The sequence below is a fragment of the Lipotes vexillifer genome, unplaced genomic scaffold, assembly GCF_000442215.2.
Source record: "Lipotes vexillifer unplaced genomic scaffold, Lipotes_vexillifer_v1.1 scaffold422, whole genome shotgun sequence".
NCBI classification, from domain to species: Eukaryota; Metazoa; Chordata; class Mammalia; order Artiodactyla; family Lipotidae; genus Lipotes; species Lipotes vexillifer.
The window spans coordinates 3302943-3317170 of NW_006779087.1; the positions used below are offsets into that span (position 1 = coordinate 3302943).

A 14228-nucleotide genomic window follows, 5' to 3' on the forward strand; every position below is an offset into this window, starting at 1 on the left:
AGATGGAGTTCTTTTTGTTTGCTTGTTTTGTTTTGTTTTTCTGGAGCATTTAATGTCTCTGTGAGATTAGTACCTATACGCTGTACCCTGATAAGGTTGTTTAGGTATCATGGTATTTTATGGATTTAGTTCTAAAATGTGGTTTCCCTGCATTTTAAAAAACCGCCCTTCACTTGAAGGAATTGACAGTCACTCAGCCTCTCTGATGTTGGACCTGCCACTGTTCACGTACCTTTATGCTTTGCATGCATGCACCACTCTTGCCTCTTAATTTACATGGTGTGTGTGTGTGTGTGTGTGTGTGTGTGTGTGTGTGTGTGTGTGTGTGTGTGTATGATTATGGGTGTAGTTCTGGCTCTGTCAAGTGAGAGGGATGTTTCTTCAAGGGTAGGCACATAATTCAGTTGAATCCAACATGAGCTTAATAATGCACCTACCTGCCTTTCAATTATCTGCAGTGTCTAGAAGCTAGCTCTGCCACAGGTAACCTTACACTGTATTGCTGAGTGACTTTGCTGGGTGGCTGAGTGACATAGAGCATACATGAGCAAATGATGAGGTTTGGAAAACATGTTTTTAGATGAGGGTAATACAGGCTAAAGACAGTCATACTCCACTCATCACTCCTACATCACCAAGGAATAAACGAGAGGTCAGAGTGGGGAAAATAAGGCTGCAGAGACTGGTAAGGTCCTCAGGAGGAGGAAGGACAAAATAAAGCTTGGATGGAGTCCAGAGCTGGGGGAGGAGAGAACGGGATGCTGTGCCAGCTTGGGCAAAAGCAGTCATTCCTCATCCTCCCAGTGTGGGCTGGCATTCTCAGGCTCAAGGGCAACACTCCTTGGTGTTTGCCCTGGGTGCAGGGTATGTGACACCAGCTGATGTCATGAGCCAGCCACTGAGGAGAGGAGCCCACTCCTGTGTTTACTCTTAGCACCCTAGCACAATGGCATCTCCACCGGAGGACAAGCACAGCCAGGAAGGGCTGGACTGATGGGGGAGGCCAGGTCGGCCCCTCCTGGTCCACACCTGCACCTCTCCCCATGGCCAGAGGGGGAACTGATGGAGCCAGAGTCCAAGGGTGAGATTGCACTGCCCCAGCACTGGGCAAGAGCGAAGATTACGAAAGGAGGCAGGTCGGTCCTTGCATCCTGGCTCTGCCTCTTTCTTGTCACTTCATCATTAGAACTGGGATAAAGTTTAGCAAGGTGGTTGGTACAGGAATCAGTAACTCTCATGCACTACCTTCCAGTGATTAGAAAATATGACAGAAGAGGTTCTAATTCACAACAAAAAACTGTAAGATCCCTAGGGGAACCTAATAGCAACAGCAACCACAGAACAAAATGCACAAGAATAAGAAGAAAACATTGAAAACAAACAAGCAATGAGTAGAAATCACTGTATCAGAAACCATCATGGAATAGAAAGCTTTAGTAATGACAATGGTGTGATCGCACAAAGAGATGACTGGAACAGGACAGAGAATGTATGAATTCTATGTAATAAAAATAGTATTTCAATGGGGGAAAAGGAGGATATATTTTATGAAGCAAAAAGTACAAAAGGGAAAAGAACATTGGCCCAAATTCCCACTCCTCAGAATCAATCACTATTAATATTTTGACGCATGTATTTGCTTTCACCCTTTTCTCCGTGTTAACATCGTTTAATAAATCACATACATAATAAATAAGCACAATGTCCTTTAGAATCCATGGCTTAAGTTCTGTCTAAAATGGCCAGCCAGGTGTACTGCTGTCTCCTTCTCCCAGGATCAAGCCTGAGAAATTATAGAAACATGGAAGTCATGGATACTAGGAATCACTAGTGATGACACATAACTGTGAGAAACCCCAGGGGATCTCAAGGCTGTTTGAGCTGACTTATGAGGGGGTTTGGTCCTTGCCCATTGTCTGCCACTTTACAATAGAAATATGGAGGAGCAGCCCAACCACCAGTGTCCTTGTCTGTAGTTCAATGTCTGAATATCTGTATATCTGTAGTTCATAGGTAGGGTTGCCATATTTAGCAAATAAAAATATAAGATGTGCAGTTCAATTTTAAATTCAGATATAACAACAAATAATTTTTTAATATAGGTGTGTTCCATACAATATTTGGGGCATGCTTATGTTAAAATGTTTTTGTTGTTTATGTGAAATTCAAGTTCCACTAGGCAGCCTCTATTTTGTCTGGTGGCCCTATTCATAGCTGACTGGGTTAGTAATGCCTGCCCTGAAGGTCAAGCTGCTGGCATGGAGCTGGCCTCCACAGAACTGGGGACATATCTGGCCTTCATTCCAGGGTGAAGAGAGAAGCCTGTAAGTAACCTGCTCTCATGGAGCTTTTCACATGGGGAGGGGGAACCAGAGTCTGTGCCTGGCTCATTGGGAAGTTTCCCCACCAACTTTTGGGATTTTGTACAGCTTGGTAGTTCCTAACCTCTGCTTCCATCATTCCCTTGACTCAAACCCTACAGCTGTGTAATAGTAGGGTAGGGCGGTCACTAATTCTCAGAAGTCTTCCCCAGATCCAAAACTTCTGCCTAGTGACCTGCTCAGCTGCAAGACCCTTGCACACCTGTGGACCACCATGGCATAAGGCTAGTTTGCAACTTGATCTATGATCCAGGGCAGAGGGTCTCTGCTGTGGCTCCAAATAAGCAACAATTATTATAATTGAATTGGTAATTGTTGTTCTTATGGAATTTTTCCTTGCTTTTTATTCTTCTGCATACAGCTAGGACCTGGTTGGAAAGTCTGATGAGCCAAATTCTAGAAAAAGCTTGTGTAAACTTGGTGTAAAAATCTGTTTCTGTCTAAAAGTCAAAATCATAACCCTGACACTGATATCTGGGAAGATCTGAATAAACCTCTAACATCTGTTTTGCTTGTCAAAACTTGTATAGAATTTTACACTGAAAATGGTTTTTGGATATCCTATTACAAAAGGAGAATGTTCCCAGCCATAACCGCCTCCATGCTAATCTGAGTGTCATCTGTTAACTGGGACCATCTTTCTTTTTTTTTTAAATTAATTTTTATTGGAGTATAGTTGCTTTACACTTTTGTGTTACTGTCTACTGTACAGCAAAGTGAATCAGCTATACTCATACATGTGTCCCCTCTTTTTTGGATTTCCTTCCCATATAGGTCACTATAGAGCATTGAGTAGAGTTGCCTGTGCTATACAGTAGGTTCTCATTAGTTATCTATTTTATACATAGTATCAATAGTGTATATATGTCAATTCCAATCTCCCAATTCATCCCACTCCCCCCTTTTCCCCTTGGTATCCATATGTTTGTTCTACATTTGTGTCTCTATTTCTGCTTTGCAAATAAGATCATCTATACAATTTTTCTAGATTCTACATATATGCATTAGTATACAATATTTGTTTTTCTATTTCTGACTTATCTTACTCTGTATGACAGGCTCTGTGTCCATCCACATCTCTACAAATGACCTAATTTCGTTTCTTTCTATGGCTGAGTAATATTCCATTGTATACATGTACCACAGCTTCTTTATCCATTCCTCTGTTGATGGACATTTAGGTTGCTTCTGTGTCCTGGCTATTGTAAATAGTGCTGCAGTGAACACTGGGGTGCATGTGTCTTTTTGAATTACGGTTTTCTCTGGGTATATGCCCAGTAGTGGGATTGCTGGGTCATATGGTAGTTCTATTTTAGTTTTTTAAGGAACCTGCATACTGTTCTCCATGGTGGCTGTATCAATTTACATTCCCACCAACAGTGCAAGAGGGTTCCCTTTTCTCCACACCCTCTCCAGCATTTATTATTTGTAGATTATTTGTTGATGGCCATTCTGACTGGTGTGAGGTGACACCTCATTGTAGTTTTGATTTGCACTTTTCTAATAATTAGTGATCTTGAGCATCTTTTCATGTGTTTGTTGGCCATCTGTATGTCTTCTTTGGAGAAATGTCTGTTTAGATCTTCCACCCATGTTTTGATTGGGTTGTTTGTTCTTTTGGTATTGAGCTGCATGAACTGTTTGTATATTTTGGAGATTAATCCTTTGTCAGTTTCTTCATTTGTAAACATTTTCTCCCCTTCTAAGTGTTGTCTTTTAGTCTTGTTTATGGTTTCCTTTGCTGTGCAAAAGCTTTTAAGTTTCATTAGGTCCCATTTGTTTATTTTTGTTTTTATTTCCATTACTCTAGGAGGTGAGTCATAAAAGATCTTGCTGTGATTTATTTCAGAGAGTGTTTTTCCTATATTTTCCTCTAAGAGTCTTATAGTGTCCAGTCTTACATTTAGATCTTTAATCCATTTTGAGTTCATTTTTGTGTATGGTGTTAGGAATTGTTCTAATTTCATTCTTTTACATGTAGTTGTCCAGTTTTCCCAGCACCATTTATTGAAGAGGCTGTCTTTTCTCCATTGTACATTCTTGCCTCCTTTATCATAGATTAGGTGACCATAGGTGCATAGATTTATCTCTGGGTTTTCTATCCTGTACCATTGATCTGTATTTCTGTTTTTGTGCCAGTACTGTCTTGATTACTGTAGCTTTGTAGTATAGTTTGAAGCTGGGGAGCCTGATTCCTCCAGTTCCATTTTTCTTTATCAAGATTGCTTTGGCTATTTGGGGTCTTTTGTGTTTCCATACAAATTGTAAGATTTTTTGTTCTAATTCTGTGAAAAATGCCATTGGTAATTTGATAGGGATTTCATGAAACAGTAGATTGCTTTGGGTAGCATAGTCATTTTCACAATATTGATTCTTCCACTCCAGGAGCACGGTATATCTCTCCATCTGTTTGTGTCATCTTAGATTTCTTTCACCAGTGTTTTATAGTTTTCTGCATACAGGTCTTTTGCCTCCTTAGGTAGGTTTATTCATAGGTATTTTATTCTTTTTGTTGCAATAGTAAGTGGGACTGTTTCCTTAATTTATCTTTCTGACCTTTCATTGTTAGTGTATAGGAATGCAAGACATTTCTGTGCATTAATTTTGTATCCTGAAAGGAGAAATTACAACTGACACCACAGAAATACAAAGGATCATAAGAGACTACTACAAGCAACTATATGCCAATAAAGCGGACAACCTGGAAGAAATGGACAAATTCTTGGAAAGGTACAACTTTCCAAGACTGAACCAAGAAGAATTAGAAAATATAAACAGACCAATCACAAGTAATGAAATTGAAACTGTAATTAAAAATCTTCCAACAAACAAAAGTCCAGGACCAGATGGCTTTATAGGCAAATTCTATCAAACATTTAGAGAATAGGTAACAACTATCCTTCTCAAATTCTTCCAAAAAATTTCAGAGGGAGGAACACTCCCAAACTCGTTCTATGAGGTCACTGTCACCCTATATCTTTTTGGATTATAGTTTTGTCTGGCTATATTCCCAAGAGTGGGATTGCTGGATCATATGGTAATTCTATTTTTAGTTTTCTGAGGAGGATACATACTGTTTTCCACAGTGGCTGCACCAACTCACATTCTAACCAACAATGTAGGAGAGTTCTCTTTTCTCCACACCCTCTCCAGCATTTGTTATTTGTAGACTTTTTAATGATGGCCCTTCTGACCAGAGTGAGGTGGTACCTCATTGCAGTTTTGATTTGCATTTCTCTAGTAATTAGCCATGTTGAGAATCTTTTTATGTGCCTATTGGCCATTTGTATTTCTCCTTTGGAGAAATGTCCCTTTAGGTCTCCTGCCCATTTTTTGATTGGGTTGTTTGTTTCTTTGTTGTTGAGTTGTTTGCATATTTTGGAAATTAAGCCCTTGTCGGTCGCATTGTTTGCAAATATTTTCTCCCATTCTGTAGGTTGTATTTGCATTTTGTTTATGTTTTCCTTTGCTGTGCAGAAGCTTGTAAGTTTGATTGGGTACCATTTGTTTATTTTTGTTTTTATTCCTATTGCCTTGGGAGACTGACCTAAGAAAACATTGGTATGATTTATGTCAGAGAATGTTTTGCCTATGTTCTCCTATAGGAGTTTTATGGTGTCATGTCTTATGTTTAAGTCTTTAAGCCATTTTTAGTTTTGTTTTTGTGTATGGTGAGAGAGCGTGTTCTAACCTCATTGATTTACATGCAGCTGTCCGGCTTTCCCAACACCACTTGCTGAAGAGACTCTCTCAAAGACTCCATTTTGAGAAAAAACCCTGAGTGGCAGAGGGCTGAATAGTAGTTGGTAGTCATCCACCCACAGAATAACTGAGTATCACATGATGTTGACTGATAGAGTTGGGTATGAAGCAGGGTAAGTTATCAGTGGGGCTGAGAGGTGGTTCTCCAAAGATGAGGATCACTGAATGGGATGAGTAAGTTTCAGAACCAGTACATGATCAATACTACAATCTAACACAGAATCTTTATATTAGAAATCTTTTTTATTCAACACAACAAAAGAAAGCAAAGAGAGCAGAGAAAAACATAGTAGGGATATAACTGCAGCTGAGAGGGTGGTGTCAATACCATTTAGGGACACTGCATGGGAAGATAACTTATTTGTTCTGTGGGGAATTCCTGAGTCTAGCTAGAATGGGCAGGACAGTTAAAAGGAAGATTCCCTGCTCTGTTTTCATGATCTCGATTGTCAGTTTTCAAGGAGGGCATAGGTCATTTTCTTCCTAGAATCATGGTAGACTGATGAAACTGATAATAAGATGGGAACATCAATAGGATGCCTACATATGTTCATGACACTGATTGGTGACCTTCTGATAGTGAGTAATGGAGGCTTGGGTGAAGCCAGTATAGACAGAGGAAATGAGGACTTACCACTTCTGCTCTAATTCATAGGCCAAGAGAAGTCGGAGACAGGAGAGAAGCAGCAACCCAAGAAGAGGGCAATGCAGCTGGATGGGGGGTTGAGACAATGTGGGACCAAGTACCAACAGGAGGACTTCAGTGCTTGTAGTTCTTACTGCTGGAGGAGGAGGTGGTGGTTTATTTGACAGTGGAACTGCTGCCCCTGGAGGAGCTGAGGCCACCCACTATGGCTCTGCCACTGCCGGAACTGAAGCCACCTCCAACGCTGTGACCACTGCTATAGGAATAGCAATTGCCTCCGCCCAGGCCTAAGCTACTGCTGACACCACTGACACTGCCATAGCCACTGGAGATGGTAGACAGCATGTGGCCGTGGTCTGTCTCAGATCAGTCTCTGGATCATGTGGTTGAGCTTAGCAGTCTCCTGCTTGGTGTTGTACATGTCATCCCTTTGTCTATGTACCTTGACCTGCAGCTCCTTACACTGTAGTCCAGAAGAATAGAGAAGCAGTGTGCATGGGGGTAGATACAGTGTTTATGGGCTTTCACATGCCAAAAATGGCTTTCAATTCCCAGGCATCTAATAAACTCACACCAAACGATGAGACATCTCTAGAAATAGTAGATGGCACAAGATTATTTGCTGCTGCACAACTGAATAGTTCTGTATGATCATTGAGCACCTAGTTTTTCAATAAACTAGTGATGTTCTTAGTGATATCTAAGGGATTTCACAATCAGGAAGAGGTTGAAGGCAAAACTCAGTAGGGCAATGTCATTAAAATCTTTTTCCTTTTTATTCAATAGGCCTAATTGTAAATTATTTGTCTACATGAACTGAGCAATGACAGACCTCCTATGAAATCATCCAGGGTCTTTGTATTTCAAACTCCATTCAAAAAACTGCGGTAGGCTGGTGCAGCTGAGTGTAACCACCTGGGGCGCGGGCACAGGATTTCTCTCCCGTTGCTGGCAACTGCTCACCTTGGTCTGGTGTCAGGACTTGGCCTCAGCCTGCCTCATTTGAGCAATCTCCCCATATAGGCCTTTGACCTCAGAAATGGTGCTGTCCAGGTTCAGATTATGGTTGTTGTCCACGAAGAGGACTGCAGAAATGTCTGAGCTGTAGGATTGCATCTGAGGGCACTCCTACCAGATATGGATTGTTAGTACCTCTGCTTCCAGTGATACATCTATGAGATCCAACTCCCAAACATTCCATCCACTCAGACTCTTAAGCAGAAAAATGAACAAACCAACGAACAAGCAGGGTAAGGTTCTCTCCATCTCAAAGTAAGAACATAAGTGATCAATTTGATCGTTAAGGGTATTTATCTTGGTGTGCAGTTCAACCTCATTCATGCAGCATCCTCGTCCTTGGAAAGGAGGAACAACTCAGAGTCAGCCGACCCCTACTCCCAGCCCACCCAATATCTTCTCCTCCCATGTGTGGGCTCTTCCAGCCTTCAACAAAGGAATGTGGACACCTAATATTGCTAAGCTCACCTTCCTCAGTGTTACAGGTTCATTTGGTGCTGTTGCAGGCTTATTGATTTCTTCTTCATTTCCAGAGAGGATGCTGAAAGACGCTTGAGCCAGTGAGCAAAGGCTTTTGAAAGCCAATGGAAATTTTCATTTCCATTGGATATTTTTCCTAGGCAATCATGCCCTCAACTGGACCTAGTCACTCGGTAGACTTGAAGTGTGGTTTTCAGAAAACTGAGCTCACTTCTCTCCTGTAACTCACTTGTTCTTGAAGTCCTCCACCAGATCCTGCATGTGTCTGAGTTCTGAATCCGGGAAGCCACTAAAGAAGAGGAGAGATTCCTTCCACCCTCTGAGGTTGTTGATGTACTGCTCAAACGTAGGCACCAGGGTCAGCCTCACGGGCTTGGATCCCTGCTGCTGAAGGAGGGTCCACTTGGTATCCAGGCCCTTGTCCTGCTGCTCCAGGAACCACATCTGCAGGAAGGCAAGAGAGTCGTTTGCTAGACATAGAAAGAAAGGAACAAGTGTCTGTATTACCAGGTTTCCAAGTAGGCTGGGGTGGTGTCCATGGTGCTGGACTACTAAGGGAATATACAGAGGCTCAGATTGGGCGGTATGCTCCCCTGATATTCTTCCTTCTCAACCTGCAGATCTCACTGATGAAATGCCCCCATAGACTTTTGAGCTGTTCCTGCCCTATAAGTTATTGTGCCTATCAGTGATTTTTTCATCACTTCCTCTCTTTCTCTTGAGAAGTAGAATCAAAAATGTAATTTAAAATAGTTTTTACCTGATGTATTATACAAAGCTTTTATTTTCTAAAATAAAAGGAATGTTAAATGTTATCTAATGATTAGATTCTAATCTAAACTCCAATTTAGTGCATATATCTCTTCTAAAACACTCTTGATAGATGGTCATACTTTGTTTCTAGAATAACTTTTTTTTAAAAAACAAATTATAGGGGCTTCCCTGGTGGCTCAGTGGTTGAGAGTCCACCTGCCGATGCAGGGGACACGGGTTCGTGCCCCGGTCCGGGAAGATCCCACATGCCGCGGAACGGCTGGGCCCGTGAGCCATGGCCGCTGAGCCTGCGTGTCCGGAGCCTGTGCTCTGCAACGGAAGAGGCCACAGCAGTGAGAGGCCCACGTACCACAAAAAAAAAAAAAAAAAAAAAAAAAATTATAAATATTTGCACATCTCAAATGTTTCTTTTCCTCACCTGGATGGAAAATAATTCCACTTTTATTTTCTTCTCTTTGTTTTTCATTTTTTTTCTTCCTGCTGGAAAGGTAGGCCAGAACCTCAGAGAAGGTAGTGACTGGCCTTTTCTTTGTATCCCATTGTAGACCCATTAGTGGTAAGTGTTAATCCACTTCATTCTCTCTTTTCCTTTACTTTGCTTCAGGGTTATCAAGAGTTGAGAATTCTTCCCAGGCAGGAATGAAAGACATTTAAGGGATCAGTAGTTGTAAATGATTTCCATCACCTTCTGCCTGTGGTTTATATGGAGCCTGTCCTGCATCCCAGTGGAGAGCTAGGCCAAGTCCCCTCCTCCCTCTATCCAGAGGCTCCCCCTGGTAGGACATTGCTTGCGTCTCTCGACTGGGGATTCTGAAATCCCAGTGGAGGGCAGGTGCTCCCGGCTCACCTTGTCGATGGAGGAGGCGAACCTGTTGTTGAGGGTCTTGATCTGCTCCCGCTCCTCAGTCTTGACTCGCTGGATGGTGGGGTCGATTTGCAGGTTGAGGGGAGTAAGGAGACTCTGGTTGATGGTGACCTCTTGGATGCCTCCAGGGGGGCAGACGAGGAAGCCAGAGCCCCTATAGCTACCAGCAAAGTCAGCTCCACCACCGAGCCCAAAGCCACCACCAGCTCCACCACCGAAACCAAATCCACTCCCGGCTCCACCTCCAAAGCCGAGACCGCCTCCAGCTCTGCCGCCATCTCCGCCACCGAGGGCACAGCTGCCCGCACTGAGGGAGATCCTCTTGGAGCCCCCCACGCCATAGAGGCTGCAGCTGCCAAAGCTAGCTCCTGCACCCACTCCAGTGAGGCCACCACTGCCCCTGGAGCGGGACACCGGCATGCTGCTGAAGCCAGAGCGGCCGACCCCAGGGACTCTGGCTGAGCCGGCACTGAAGACACGGCAGCTGCTGCTTTGGCTTCTCACGGTGGATTTGGAAGTCATGGTTCCTGAAGTCGAAGAGGCTGAGGAGGGCGTGAGAGGTGGAGGGTAGAGCTGAGAGGAAAAGTATGAGATAGGTTTCCAGCAGCCAGTGTACAGGGAGGAATGCGCTTGGCTCAGTGCTGGAAGATGAGCCTGCAGGTTGGGAAGGACTGGGCTTTACAAACAGTGAGATCATACCTGGGTTATTAGAAAAGATATAAAATATGAAGAATGCTTTTTGGCTTCCTTTAGCCAGGGAAAAATTATCCTGCCTTTGATCTTTTTTTTTTTGCGGTACGCGGGCCTCTCACCATTGGGGCCTCTCCAGCCGCGGAGCACAGGCTCCGGACGCGCAGGCCCAGCGGCCATGGCTCACGGGCCCCGCCGCTCCGCGGCACGCGGGATCCTCCCGGACTGGGGCACGAACCCATGTGCCCTGCATCAGCAGGCAGACCCCCATCCACTGCGCCACCAGGGAAGCCCTGATCTTTGATATATATCAATACAGCAAGACTATTCTCAATTCACTGAGGCTGGGAGTTAGACTGTCTCAAACAAAGGTTCAATATGGGTTGCTTGTGTATAAGAATGAACGTGCCCATCATCCCAATTTTGCAATTATTATGTCAAGGCCAGATTTGTTTCATCTATAATTCTAATCTGATCTTTTGTAACAGCTGAGAACTTAGAAATCTAACAGCAATCTATTGCTTATGCCCTAATAGAAAGATTACCATTTCCCTAATGATTACAAAAATGTTAAATTTGACTTGTTTTTTCTGTATGTAAAAATTTGAACAGATAGAAAAGTATAAGAACCACATAATAGACTCCTGTTTGTCTATTAAGGATGGATACACATCACCCAGATTTTGCAATTATTATCTCAAGGCCGACCTTATTTCATCCATAACTCCACCTACTTTCTTCATCCACCTTAAGTTATTTGAAAGGAAATTCCAGAAGAAAGGTCATATGATTTCATATTCAATTCAGTATTTATGTCTAAATGACAGACTCTTTAGAAAATGACCAAAATGCTTTTTTTTACTTTATTTTATTATTTTAAACATTTATTTTTGTTATTATTATTTTTGGCCACAATGCACGGCATGTGGGATCCTAGTTCTCCCTGACAAGGAATGGAGCTCGAGTCCCCTGCATTGGAAGTGCAGAGTCTCAACCACCAGACCACCAGGGAAGTCCCCAAAACGCTATTTTTATATCTTAAAAATTTAACAGTAATTCTTTAACATCACTAAGTTTAGTGAACATTCAAATTTCCCTTTATTCTTACTTATTTTTATAATTTGTTCAATTCAGGGTCCAAATAAGGTCCATACATGTTTATTTGGATGACACATCCTTTAAATAATACATCCTTTACATCATTTAGCTGTTTATCTTTTTGGCCATTTATTTGTTAAATAAACTAGGTTAACTGTCCTGTAGAATTTTCCATTCTTTGGCTTTTGTGATTGCATCCTCTGATGTCATTCCATATGTTACTCTCTCCTCTATATTCCTGTAATCTAGAATCTTAAATCTGGAAGAATAATAAGTTTATTTTCCAGAAGTAGATGTAATTGAAAGTGTATAAGATTGAGTATTACATTATATACATCCGTAAATATATATATTTGCAGAGTGGTTGCATCATTTTCTTTTCTGTTTTTCTTTTTTTTCAGTACGTGGGCCTCTCACTGATGTGGCCTCTCCCGTTGTGGAGCACAGGCTCCGGACGCGCAGGCCCAGTGGCCATGGCTCACGGGCCCAGCCGCTCTGCGGCATGTGGGTTCTTCCCAGATCGGGGCACGAACTCGTGTCCCCTGCATCGGCAGGCGGGCTCTCAACCACTGCGCCACCAGGGAAGCCCTGTTGCATCATTTTGAGTTTCCAACAGCAGTGTATGAGTGTTCTGTTTGCTCCATATTGTTGCCTTGGTATCCTCAATTACTTTGATGTTAGCCATTCTAATAGTATGTGGTTTTATCTCTGTGGGCTTTTAAAATTTAATTTATTTAAACAAAAAAAAAACCTCACGAAAACAGTTCACCCATTTCTCCCACTCCCACCCCTTCCCCCGCCTCTGGCAACCATCAATCTGATCTCTGTATCTATGAGCTTAGTTTTTAAATTTTTGAAAATTTGTTTTGTAGATTCCACATATAAGAGACTTTGCAGTACTTGTCTTTGTCTGACTTATGTCACTTAACATAATGCCCTAGAGATCCATCCATGTTGTCACAAGTGGCAAGATTTCATTCTTTATACCCATATACAATATTAACATATTTAAAAAATGCCTAAATTGTGCACATTTGTCTATCAAAATAAATTTCAGGGCAAATCCCCAGCCACCTAATTGAAGATGTTTCTGTGCTTTGGGGGGGACAATTTGTGTGTATGAGTTTGCGTATGAGCGTGTATACTCTTCCTTTAGGTGTTTCAATTACTCTTGTGTTGAATCTACTTTGTCTTCTTTATCTATATATCCTCTTGACCCTCCTTTAACCTCTCGTTAACTCTCTGTATGACCCCCGATTCTCTTTTCTCGATATGCTCCCATACGCCCTTTGTTGTGCATTCAGCACGTCTATTGTCCTTTGTACTGACATCAACTTGGCCTTCATTTCCCTGCTGGCTTTGTTTTTCTGTCTGCCTCATATCTGACTTCTGTAAGTAATGTTTTATCTCTTATTGTCTCATTATATACTTTTTCTTCTCTAATTTTATAGAGGGTTTGTTTTATTTTGGCAATATTTTATAGTGACTTTGTTCTGATGGGTGATCATTATCTGCCTTTTGTTTTTCCTGTTCATTTCATTTTTGAATGTGTATTCTCTTTAGTGAGTCCTGGACCAGTTCCTTTCTGACTAGTGCTCATCTTTGAATGAGGTGAACTCCTTCTAGACCAGTCATTTGCAGAAAGTATTCTGGGGAGTGAGCTGGGGCCATATTCAGGTTAACAGGCTGTGCGAATAATTCTCTTATTCCTTAAAAATCTTGCCCAACAAATCACTGCAGAGTGACAAATTCACATTCTTTCTGCTTTTTGTCCCTCTTATTAACAAAATGCTGCCAATAGGCCTTGTTTCTGATTTGTTATTCAATTCTACTTCCCAGTTTCTAGAAAGTTCATGACTAATGTGGTCCTGCCTCAGGTCCTACTCCCAGTTCTGACTGTTGCAAACAAGGGATTCTTGGATTTGCACCTGAGGACCTGTCCTTCACATTGACCTAGTTGTGTTAAATGAGTCAACAGTGCCTGGCATGCAGTAAAACCTCAACTTCAGGCTGCTCTTATAGCTTGTGTTCAGCTACTGTCTTGATGAAGATTTTCTTGTATACCAGGAGCTGAAAAAAAAAAACAACAACCAAAAGCCAAAGTAACAAACTGAGAACAACCAACTCTCTCTGAGACTGGATACTCCTTCACCACTTGGTGGGGCTTGCTCTGAACCTAGAGATCAGCCCAAAGTTAATGCTTAAGACCTTCTCAAGAATTTTCTCAGCATGTGTCTTGTCTGGACCTAGGCACAGTTTTCTAAATTCTCTCATATACACAGCTGCGCCTGAATGTCCTCATTTCCCAGAGTCTCACTCCAGCTTAGCCTCTAGACCTTAGATGGTCAGAGGGTCTATTGCATATCTTCTTCCGTAGTCTTTTGCCTCAGGCCTCTGTGGGTTTGTAGTCTGCCCTACAGTTTTTACTAACTGTACCTGCTGCTTCTCTTGCCTGCATTTGGATTTATGTGGAACAAAGGTGAGAATCTTGTATTATTTCTTCAGGAATGCCCCA

General features: G+C 42.2%; 1 protein-coding gene across 1 annotated transcript in view; it reads right to left on the reverse strand.

Moving 5' to 3' along the window:
- The window catches only part of LOC103087070 (keratin, type II cytoskeletal 6C), a 35731-nt gene extending 25284 nt beyond the window's left edge, over positions 1-10447 (reverse strand). Inside the window, 2 exon segments of the mRNA XM_007472062.1 lie at positions 8516-8730; positions 9908-10447. Coding sequence (XP_007472124.1) covers positions 8516-8730; positions 9908-10447 — 755 coding nt within the window.
- Positions 10448-14228: the final 3781 nt, after the last annotated feature.